The sequence below is a fragment of the Rhinoderma darwinii genome, chromosome 7 (genome assembly GCF_050947455.1).
Source record: "Rhinoderma darwinii isolate aRhiDar2 chromosome 7, aRhiDar2.hap1, whole genome shotgun sequence".
NCBI classification, from domain to species: domain Eukaryota; kingdom Metazoa; phylum Chordata; class Amphibia; order Anura; family Rhinodermatidae; genus Rhinoderma; species Rhinoderma darwinii.
The window spans coordinates 56,606,936-56,619,494 of record NC_134693.1 but is presented as its reverse complement, the minus strand read 5'-3'; the positions used below and the strand labels follow the sequence as shown (position 1 = coordinate 56,619,494).

General features: G+C 41.7%; 1 protein-coding gene across 1 annotated transcript in view; it reads right to left on the bottom strand.

Annotated features, from left to right (window-relative positions):
• LOC142657896 (uncharacterized) overlaps positions 1-12,559 on the bottom strand; it is a 92,914-nt gene that overhangs the window by 10,105 nt on the left and 70,250 nt on the right. The window contains exons 28-31 of the mRNA XM_075833415.1: positions 11,283-11,540; positions 6,245-6,508; positions 3,334-3,597; positions 1,750-2,007 (exon numbers count right to left, since the gene is read on the bottom strand). Of these exons, the coding sequence (XP_075689530.1) occupies positions 1,750-2,007; positions 3,334-3,597; positions 6,245-6,508; positions 11,283-11,540 (1,044 nt within the window). The remainder of the gene's footprint in view (positions 1-1,749; positions 2,008-3,333; positions 3,598-6,244; positions 6,509-11,282; positions 11,541-12,559) is intronic.

Below are 12,559 nucleotides of genomic sequence, written 5' to 3'. Positions count from 1 at the left end.
TTTCTAACTGGCTAACTAATCAGGGCTGTCTTAGTTACATGCAACCCTGATCTTCATTATACATTACACAAAATACTGCTTATCTCCTTCTTGCATGTACATGTTACTTATTCAGTTATTGTGTTTTTTATGTATTTCATATCCACGCAGTGTACCCTCATTGTTGATATTGGGTATTCTTTTTGTATTAGTAAACTGAGTATTCCCCAGATAGGTGCATTGCACTAACATGGTATAATTTTTGGACCATACGTTCTGTTCGCACTAGTCTTGTAATATCCTATTAATCATACTGGTCTGTAGTGGCTCCTATACAGTCCAATATCATGTTGGATCCTCTACAATTTTTAATTGTGTAATCCTGTGTTGTGTACTTTTGTATACTAATAAAGATTGAGTTTTTCTATTTTCATATTACTGATAGTTTATGACACCTTTTGTTCTCCTCTTTTGTCTATGATATTTTGGAGTTTCTATCTCTTTACACTTTGGAGGTGGTATGCCGTATTCAGGAACCACCTAGCCTTTGACCCACTGTCCTGTGAGACTAATTTTTATAATATTGCCAGGCAGTAGCAGAGCCATACTGCATGAAGTAGGGAGTTTATAAAGTGGTGGAGCGAGCAGAGAAGCGGCATGTGGACCAGGAACAGAAGTCCGCATCGGTGGGGGGATGCAGCTTAATACACAGAGCCGGCGAATGTGTTATATATCAGCCAGGAGGCTCTACGGTAGACCCAAACTGTAGCTGGTGGGTGGGAGCACTTCTTCACAGGAAGCAAGTACCTCCTCTCCTGATACTGTTCAGTCTTGGACTGTGACAGGGCAGAGGAGCAGCCTATCGGCACTAAGGTTACTTTCTACATTGTACATTAAGTACTGTAAGCCTAGTGCTGATAGGCTGAACACAGAGATGCATCATTGGGAAAAACAAGTTCTGCTCTGCATAGCACTGAAGATGTCAGCACTGCAATTATTGTATCGGTGCCTGGGCTCACCGGAGACTCCTCTAGTCCTCCATTGGGCCAGTCTGACACTGCTGCTTAGATATTTTCCAATCCAACCTCTGTTATTACTACATTCAATAGACTAGAAATTCCTGCATGATAAATGGTCACAAATATTATCCTGCTATTTGCCATATAGGAATTTTCCCATAAAACTATTCCAATCCAAGGAGAATATCATTGCTTTGAAATGGTTAGTTCAGAAGATCATATAGATAATGAATTATCATGATACCAGAGGTTGTGGTTAAAATGTTTATGAGTAAAACCAGCCTAAGTATTTCCATGACAGGTGGGGTTATCCAAAAACTTTTTGGAAGGCCACATGTGACCTTTGGGTCTCCGATATTCACAACAGTGATCTTCAGAAGGGGTTGTCTGCTTTAGACAATCAATTCCTTTTTGTTAGAAGGGCCTCCCAAAGTTAAGCTGAGCCCAGGGTGTCTGCTACTAGGGCCCCCAGCACTTAGCTGTAATCTGTGGGGAAACCTGGCAGCTAGTGTTCAGTTCCTCTGCAGCGCCACCACAGGGTAAATTAAGCATTACATGGTGCCCATTGCAATAAATGGACTGTCCTTGTAATGTATGGACATGCCAGATACTCCAAAGCAAGAGATCCTCTTTGTAGCCGCCCTATTCTCTGGCTAATAGAAGAGGTTATGAATGAGGAACCTCGATAATTTAACAATAGGTTTTCCAAACCAGACAAACCCTTCTAAACAAATGATTTACTTATAATTACCTGTTTCAAATGTGCTCACAATGGAGAGTACACTGTCACACTTGCCATTGACAGCCATTACTGAAACATTGTAGGTTTGTCCACATTGCAAACTCAGGTATGAGCAGTTTGTATTAGTAGTATTGCAATTCAAGATCGTCCCATTTCCAGACAGTGTGGTCAGGTAGGAGATGGCTCCCTTGCTCTCCGTCCATGATATTAAGGCATTATTGTTTTCACATTGCACATTTGTAATAATATCTCTGGGTTGACATGGAGCTGTATAAAAAAACAGTCATTACAATAGATGCATTCATAGCAAGAACATGCCACTGGCAAACTAAGTATATGTATAGGGCATAGTGGGTTATCTCATGGGGAGGCATAGCCAGCTGCAAAAGTAAGTGAGAAATTCCAGAATAACCATGGTATCTTCTTATATGTAACTGTAGGGAAGATCATTGTCATTTTTATGTTTTATCTGTACGTCTGACATGCACGTTTTGACATTAAAAAACAGTGTCAAAACGTGTACCACAGCGTGCACATTGATTTCTTTGATCATGACGGATGGCTTAAATTGTGTAGTTTGTACATACGTTAAGTGTGCTTACATTCCATCCTTTTTTTTTTCCAAGTCCGAAAAGCGTAGTCTACTTCGGTACTCTTCCAAAACATACCACACGTATACAGTTTTATATGTATTAAAGTCAATGGGGATGACACAAACATATAAAAACGTATACGACATATACTACAAGAAATATAAGCGTATGTTACAAATGTATACGTTATTTTAAATTATTATATAAGTTTTAAAAAGTTTTTAAAAACGTATACGTTGTCGTATACCACAAATGTGTGCCCAAAACGAGATGTGAACCAGGCCTTATAGTGACCTCAGTGTGATACTAGTTGAACTTACATTAGTACTTAAAAAACTGAAAAAGAGAAACTTGATCCAGCGCTGGGTTTAAAAGGAAGTAATATTCCAACTTTATTCCAAATATATTAAAAAGTCCATATACATATGGGTGGATGCATCAGATAGCAGGCCTACGCGTTTCAGACAAATCGCTTGTCCTTACTCATGGCGTGAGTAAGGACATGCGATATGTCTGAAACGCGTAGGCCTGCTATCTGATGCATCCACCCCTATGTATATGGACTTTTTAATATATTTGGAATATTACTTCCTTTTAAACACAGCGCTGGATCAAGTTTCTCTTTTTCTGCTTTGATCTTCATCATGTGCCGCCACGAGGATGCGTGCGCTGTCCGGGCTCGGACATAGTATCGGTGAGCTGGAGGATTCCTCCCCCATTCTACTTAAAAAACTGTCTCTATTTCTCTTCTCCTGCAAAAAATCCCTAGAAACCAATGCTATTTTATCTCTATATGTCATAAAATGGAAAGAGAAGATATTGGGTAATACAAGAGCAGGGGGCTACACTGGAGAGATCTGTACCCTGGATAAGACAGAGCCTTCTACAGAGGGCCGCCAAGTAAAGAGTTGTGCCCTACTTTCTGCTGCCCTAGGCGCAAGCCTATCTTCAATAAATACAGACATGCTCTTGGCCATGCTGCGAAAAGCAAAATACTGACCTGTCACGGCTTTTTGTACAGCACTTCTTATTGATTTGCATTTCCGGTTAGAAGAATACGCATAAAAGCTGTACTCCAATCCACATTCCAGACCAGAAATTTGACAAGAGGTAGAAAAGGCTGCGCATGAATACTCATTTCCAGAGGGATCAATAGCAACTGCTGCATGGTAGGTTGGGTTAATGTTGTTTTCTTGCCAGGACACCAGGGCTTCATATCTTAAACAATCCATGTTCACTTCCACCACATCAGGGGTGCATGGAACTGAATACAAACCAGAAGAATTAGTTACATCTGATATATGCTATTTTTGTACGACAGACAGTAGGAACTGGGGGCCAGAAAATAGTGTTGTAAAAATGAACAGCTTAACACAGTTTATTGTAACTTTCAGTCAGTTTAGAAAATGTGTTATGTGCGTATGTTGCATCCAAAAATGATACACAGGACAACCATTAAAAGTGTTTTTCTTTTCCATGATACGCTGTGATGTAAATGTGGTGCAATGAGTGAGAACCGTGCTCCACTGTCTCGGTCCAGCTCAGGCCAAGTACACAGCAAATCCGTCCTAAAAACCGCAGGGAATTCTGCCCCAAAAAAACGCACCAAATTGTAGTGCGAATTTTCGGGCAGAATGACTGCTGAAAAATAAAAGTAAATACTTACTCTGTTCTTCGTTGTCAGAGCGATGCGGCCCTTTGATCTCCGTGCAGCCCGGCACCCTGGGATGACAATGTAGTCCATCTGAACGCTGCAGCTTTGATTGGCTACAACAGTCACATGGGGTGAAACGGCATCCCAAGAGGCAGGGCTGGACTCAGAACAGAGGATCCTGTCACTATGACAAAGGCCGGGGGTAAATATGGACCTTTTTTTTATTTTTCAAGCAAAAATAGATTATTTTTTTTTCTGAATTGCGATTTTAGCTGCAGAATTGCAGCTTTTCCGCCACAAAAAAAATCGCAATGTTTGCCTATTTGTTGCAGATTTTACCTCCCATTAAATTCAATGGGAAAAACTTGCAACAGAAGAGCAGAGATTCCGCAGCATAAATTAACGATTTGCAGACCTCAACGCAGCTCAATTTATGAACGGTTTCTCTGCAGATTTTTTTCACTGTGTGAGGATGAGATTTGTTCAGATCTCATCCACACTGCTGCTATCGTATTACGCTGCAGATTTACCACAATGAAATCCGTTGCGGAAAATCCGCAGTATTTACACAGTGTGTGTCCCTGCCCTAAAAGTGCTTTCTCTTAATGTGGCGGCATCTCCTTACATTGTGTGATATATCTTAAATCCAGTGCAAGGATAATTCTTTGCCAACTAAAATTGTTACAAAATTGTTTCAAATATTTGAAAGTGTTTTATAGTGTACATTTACATTTATTTCTCATAAAAGAGGGAATAGTTGATGGGATAAAGCCTGGGGTTACCTTAAAGAGGCTCTGTCACCAGATTGTGCAACCCCTATCTGCTATTGCAGCAGATAGGCGCTGCAATGTAGATTACAGTAACGTTTTTATTTTTAAAAAACGAGCATTTTTGGCCAAGTTATGACCATTTTTGTAGTTATGCAAATGAGGCTTGCAAAAGTACAACTGGGCGTGTTGAAAAGTAAAAGTACAACTGGGCGTGTATTATGTGCGTACATCGGGGCGTGTTTACTACTTTTACTAGCTGGGCGTTCTGACGAGAAGTATCATCCACTTCTCTTCAGAACGCCCAGCTTCTGGCAGTGCAGATCTGTGACGTCACTCACAGGTCCTGCATCGTGTCGGCACCAGAGGCTACAGTTGATTCTGCAGCAGCATCAGCGTTTGCAGGTAAGTAGCTACATAGACTTACCTGCAAACGCCGATGCTGCTGCAGAATCATCTGTAGCCTCTGGTGCCGACACGATGCAGGACCTGTGAGTGACGTCACAGATCTGCACTGCCAGAAGCTGGGCGTTGTGTAGAGAAGTGGATGACACTTCTATACACAACGCCCAGCTAGTAAAAGTAGTAAACACGCCCCGATGTACGCACATAATACACGCCCAGTTGTACTTTTACTTTTCAACACGCCCAGTTGTACTTTTGCAAGCCTCATTTGCATAAATACGAAAATGGTCATAACTTGGCCAAAAATGCTCGTTTTTTAAAAATAAAAACGTTACTGTAATCTACATTGCAGCGCCTATCTGCTGCAATAGCAGATAGGGGTTGCACAATCTGGTGACAGAGCCTCTTTAATGGTCGCATTAGAGTTATCTAAATTTTAATGCTTCTGTCTAAGGGTGCTTCTGCAGATTTGTCTTTGCTAATTCCACTGCAGAAAATGTTAAGATGTATGACCAGTTTTAGAACCTCTGCACACGTAGTGGATTTGTTGCAGATATTCTGTCTGGATTTGCGCGCAGTTTGGCGTATACGCCAACAGTGCACCACAGATGTGGTGTAAATCAAACCTTGCTTTGCCGACAAAACACTGATGGGAATGAAACTGAGTTCTCTATGGCACTTACTAATTCTACTAAAGGTCAACACCATGAACAAAGTCAGGTTTGATACAATTGGTTCTAACTTACGATAATTGACTATAACTTACTAGTCTATGGATTTATGGGTCATACAAGGCAGCTTGAATTCTGTTTTATTCTATTCTATTGAGATGTGACTATGGAGCTATATCTTTTCTCTATGATTTTCATATATTAAACCATCAATTCACTGGCCCAATGTCAGTTTTTCAATTTCGCAAGAGTTAGAATAGTTGAGATGCCATGACGACTAGTATGACCTTAGCGAATTGCGTTAGTATGTAATATACGGATTCTAATGCTGTCCTTAAATAAGCGATAATTAAAGATTACATTTTTGTTTAGCCTGTAAATTGCGTCAGCTTTGTTGGCATGCTAAGTGTTCACCTGTTTCAATAGTTGCTCCGGTGGCATTGTCACTGCTGCAATATGTGTTCCAGGCTGTAACTGACACTGTATAAGTATATCCACAGCGAACTCCTTCGATAGCACACATATTTGTGGTTGTGTTACATGTCAGAGTGTGTCCATTATTCCCATTGGCAACCACTACATAGGATTCTGCCCCTCGGCTAGGAGACCAGGTAACATTTATGAGGTCCGGTGAAGAGCAGTCTATGTTGGTTTCGATGTTGGTGGGCATGCATGGTGCTGTTAGTTAAATGAAAACACATTAGAAGCAGTAAAACCATCTAAAATATCTCACTATATTTCATTTAACCATTTAATTCTGTATACTATTGTCATACTTATTATTCTAAGTAGTTGTATATAAGAGGAGCCTATGTGCTGTTTAGGATGCATTATAGCTTTGATTAGAAAAGTGTTGCTACATCTTTATTTGGTCCAAATGACTACGGTAACTAAAATTAATAAAAATTTGCAGCTCCTGACATTACTGATATTCTATGGATCACTTTATTCCATGGTACCCATTCCATTTTATCTAATGCCTAAACATATGTATAGGGGGGTCTTTGGTCCTGTGGCCCCAAGTCACTTTCACAAGGACAACAGTGATGATGTCAAACTCTTGGATTTCCATGTTATCCCTCTTACACTACTGACAATTTGCACAGAGAAGCTAGAAAATATCACTGCGGTTTTATAGACTTCAAACATGTTACTGGTATGATTACAACTGAAAAGATTCAAAAATATTTTCAAAATCATGCATACACTAAGGGTATGTTTACACAGGACGAATATGCTGCGTAAAAGTACACAGCGTATCAGCCCTGAAAACTGCGGGGAATTCCGCTCGAAAAATCATACCAAATTGTGGTACAGATTTTCAGACGGACTCTCGGCTGCAAAAAGGCTGCTGGGGAAAAAAAAATAATACTTAGGCCCCATGCACACGAACGTCTTTTTTCCCGTCTGTAAATACTGGCGTAAATACGGGTCCTTTGTCACCCGTATTCCACCCGTATTTACGGACCCGTGCCCGGAAATACGGGTACGTTGTCACCCGTATTCCACCCGTATTTACGGACCCGTTTTCTCTGCTATATTGCACTGCACTAATCGGCAGCCCCTTCTCTCTATCAGTGCTGGATAGAGAGAAGGGGCAGCCCTTTCGGGCAGAGTTTCGCAGCGGAACGCAGCCATTGAAAGTAAATGAAGTTCATACGTACCCCGGCTGTTGTCTTGGTGACACGTCTCTCTTTTGACATCCAGTCCGACCTCCCTGGATAATGTGGCAGTCCATGTGACCGCTGCAGCCTGTGATTGGCTGCAGCGGTCACATGGGCCGAAACGTTATCCCAGGAGGCCGGACTGGAGGAAGAAGCAGAGAGTTCTGGGTAAGTATTAACTTTTTTTTTGTTACGGGTATATTGTGAGCGCCACTCATGGTACATACTGTCCAGGGTGCTGAAAGAGTTACTGCGATCAGAGCAGCCCCCTCTCTATCCCGCACCATTCGTTTAACTCTTTCAGCACCCTGGACAGTGACTATCCCCTCCCGTAATTACAGGTGCACACACATAGCCACCCGTAATTACAGGAGCCCCATAGACTTGGGCCTGCCCGTTCCATAATTACGGCCTAAAATAGGACATGTTCTATATTTTTCAACGGCCCGGGCACCTTCCCGTAAGCAAATGGGAAGGTACCCGTGGCCAATAGAAGTCTATGGGCCCATAATTACAGGCGTTTTTTTATGGGGAAATTCTTTTTTTGGAGACATAATAAGGAGGGGGGAAAGGGGTAGAGGGTATAGAAAGGAAGGGACGAGGATCAGGAGTACAAAATACAAAGAAACAAAATAACAATTAACAATTGTCTCTGCTGTAGTATATTGAAATTAGAAAGCAACATATACACTACCGTTCAAAAGTTTGGGGTCACCCAGACAATTTTGTGTTTTCCATGAAAACTCACACTTATATTTATCAAATGAGTTGCAAAATGACTAGAAAATATAGTCAAGACATTGACAAGGTTAGAAATAATGATTTTTATTTCAAATAATAATTTTCTCCTTATAACTTTGCTTTCGTCAAAGAATGCTCCATTTGCAGCTATTACAGCATTGCAGACCTTTGGCATTCTAGCTGTTAATTTGCTAAGGTAATCGGGAGAAATTTCACCCCATGCTTCCAGAAGCCCCTCCCACAAGTTGGATTGGCTTGATGGGCACTTCTTGCGTACCATACGGTCAAGCTGCTCCCACAACAGTTCTATAGGGTTGAGATCTGGTGACTGTGCTGGCCACTCCATTACAGTTAGAATACCAGCTGCCTGCTTCTTCCCTAAATAGTTCTTGCATAATTTGGAGGTATGCTTCATTGTCCTGTTGTAGAATGAAATTGGCTCCAATCAAGCGCTGTCCACAGGGTATGACATGGCGTTGCAAAATGGAGTGGCACCAAACCAACCCCAGACCATCACATTACCTCCACCATGCTTGACAGATGGCGTCAGGCACTCTTCCAGCATCTTTTCCTTTGTTCTGCGTCTCACAAATGTTCTTCTGTGTGATCCAAACACCTCAAACTTCGATTCGTCTGTCCATAACACTTTTTTCCAATCTTCCTCTGTCCAATGTCTGTGTGCTTTTGCCCATATTAATCTTTTCCCTTTATTAGCCAGTCTCAGATATGGCTTTTTCTTTGCCACTCTGCCCTGAAGGCCAGCATCCCGGAGTCGCCTCTTCACTGTAGACGTTGACACTGGCATTTTGCGGGTACTATTTAATGAATCTGCCAGTTGAGGACCTGTGAGGCGTCTATTTCTCAAACTAGACACTCTAATGTACTTGTCTTGTTTCTCAGTTGTGCAGCGGGGCCTCCCACTTCTCTTTCTATTCTGGTTAGAGCCTGTTTGTGCTGTCCTCTGAAGGGAGTAGTACACACCGTAGTAGGAAATCTTCGGTTTCTTGGCAATTTCTGGCATGGAATAGCCTTAATTTCTAAGAACAAGAATAGACTGTCGAGTTTCACATGAAAGCTCTTTTTTTCTAGCCATTTTGAGAGATTAATCAAACCCACAAATGTAATGCTCCAGATTCTCAACTAGCTCAAAGGAAGGTCAGTTTTATAGCTCCTCTAAACAGCAAAACTGTTTACAGCGGTGCTAACATAATTGCACAAGGGTTTTCAAGTGTTTTCTAATCATCCATTAACCTTCTAACACAGTTAGCAAACACAATGTACCATTAGAACACTGGAGTGATGGTTGCTGGAAATGGGCCTCTATACACCTATGTAGATATTGCATTAAAAACCAGACGTTTGCAGCTAGAATAGTCATTTAGCACATTAACAATGTATAGAGTGTATTTCTGATTAATTTAATGTTATCTTCATTGAAAAAAACTGTGCTTTTCTTGCAAAAATAAGGAAATTTCTAAGTGACCACAAACTTTTGAACAGTAGTGTATAAGTTCCATATAAAGTTACATGTACTTCAGGTTATACACATTTCGTTTCTGGAACCAATTTAATTTAGGTTTAAAAGTTTATAATTTGATCTATTCCATCATATTAGACAGAGTATCTGTGTTCTGGGCGTCTATCCATCTATCCCAAGTCCTGTAATATTTATCGAAATTTTGTTCAATTGACCATTTAGTTTTTTCGAATGACTGTAATTACTGGAGCTTTTACGTTCGTGTGCATAGAGCCTCACCCTGTTCTCCATTGTTAGAGCGACGTGGCCCTTTGGTCTTTTTGCCCCGGCCTCCTGGGATGACACTGCAGCCCAAGCGACAGCTGCAGCCTGTGATTGGCTGCAGCAGTCACATGGGATGAAACGTCTCTCGACGGAGAACAAAAGAAAACGTAGCTATGACAACAGAGAACTGGGTAAGTATTAACTTTTTTTTAATTTTAAACCAAACAAAGGTTGTTGTTTTTTCCTGATTTGCGATTTTTGCTGCGACTGTAATAAGCAATGGATTTTCCACAATGAAATCCGCTGCAAAATATCTGCAGTGTTTGCGCTACGTGTTAAGATATCCAATGGCGGATCATCATAGGGCGTTTTGGGTGGCCGCCCGGGGCCCCGAGGCTCCCGGAGGGGCACATGGCCGCCCAAAGTAAAATGTAGTTTTGTCGCGTTTTTGCCACGAATTGCGGCAAAAAACACGTTGAAACGGCATTGTATATGTCCTGCAAAAGGACCTTTACATAAAGTCACATGACCTCATCTTTGAAATTTGTGTGTTTCTATAGAGGGTGGAAATGGCTGCAGAAGTGATGGGCAAAGATGTCTCATCAGGAGAAGTTGCCATGACGGTCTGTGTCAGATGTAGAAGAAAAGAAAACGACTCCCATCAGAGAAGACTTGTGAGTCACTGTATCTATAGGGGATCTGTCCCCTCTCCTGACACGTCTGTTGTAGGAAATCCTTGTATTCTACATATCTTTGTGTACCCAGGACTAATAGACAAATGCGTGTTACCATACCCATTGTCAAGAGGAAGTGTCCCTGAACAGTGTGATACTGTCAGCGATGGTTGGAGACTGTCAGTATGTAGGGACACAGCCCTTTGACAAGGGGAATCGTAACACCAATTTGTCAATGCTCACACAGAAAGGTGATGTTCACTATAGACACGGCAGAGCGGCGGTGGGGAAGGGGGGCCCAAGTTTGTGGAACAGCCCAGGGCCTATGGTCTACTTAATCCGCCACTGAAGATACCCTAACACTGGACAATAATATAACAATAACAATTTCCAAAATTAGATATGGGAAAGTAAAGTAATGGACTGTATATCTTCCAAATTTCTGCCCACCTGCAGTCAGAAAAAAAGTTCTTACCTCGTCCTCTTCTTGCCAAGCATGTATGTTGTGATGCTACTGGGAATTTCCATTTTTGCATTGTTCAAACTTAGTAGACCGCAGGTTTCCGGGAAAAAAAAAATCCTCTATAGACAAGCAAAAAAATAAAATAATACAATTTATTATATAAAATTACCTGTTGTAACTGTTGCATTTGTTGTTAAGCTGTGACAAGTGCCATCAAATGCTGTAACGGTGACATTGTAAAGCTGTCCACACTGTAATTCAGACACTGAGCATGAGGTAGTTGATGAAACACATGAAACTTCATTTCCATCCGGTCCACGAAATATAGCTGTGTATGACACTGCCCCAGCGCTTGGTTCCCATTGGGCTGATGCTCCATTTACACCACAATCTGTTGTCGCTGTAAGATACATCGGGCTGCATGGGGCTGTAATATTTAGGTAAAACCAATTAATAGTATAATCCTGTTCAAATTAGCATATTTCATTACATCTACATTTAATATAAGAGATCCGACTACAGGCCCTTTTACACTGGGCGATTATCGGGCAGACAAGCGTTCACAGAACGCACGTTGCCGATAATTGCCCTGTTTGCAAATGCTCCTTCATCTGCTGATCGCATCGTTTTAAAAAAGTGAAATATTATCGTTGTCGGCAGCACATCTCCCTGTGTAAACAGGGAGACGTGCTGCCAACATTATAATAATGTATAGGGACGAGCGATCAGAGTAAGGCTGGATTCACACGAGCATGTTACGTCCGTAATGGACGGAACGTATTTCGGCCGCATGTCCCGGACCGAGCACACTGCAGGGAGCCGGGCTCCTAGCATCATAGTTATGTACGCGTGTACATATGTGTGATGTACATGTGTGTAAGTGTCAGTGCTATCCCTTGGTTGGTGGCTATTGACTGCGTACAGCTGACGATTGACCTCCTCCCGTCCCTGCATTCTTTAAAAGTGTGATCTCCTTATACTGGATTGTAGCAGTCTAGTGTCTGGTACCCGGCGATATACACGCTCTGGTGCCTGCCTCCCTATACTACTCTCAGTTAGTTTGCGTCCAGTTTTTACTATTTAAATAATTCTACAACACTTGGGCGCAGAAGCATTGCTGTGCCAGCGCTTTTACCTCTTTTCCGAATATCCAATATGGCGTCCGCGTCGCTTTGATGCGGAGTGTGCATGTGCGAATTTGCGTCACACATCCGGGACACCATAGTCTCTAGCCATACTTCCGCACATGCACAGTAGCGCTGTGTGGACGCCGCCATTGCGGCATCAAGATCATGTCTCCCCAGGTGATATCATTTTTAAACTAATATATTTTCACTTTGTCTGCACAGGTGTATGTATCAATACTAATTGATACTTTACACTATTTCACTTGTTGTCTAGAAATGGTCACATTTAATAACGTTTAGTCACTACTGTATCTATACG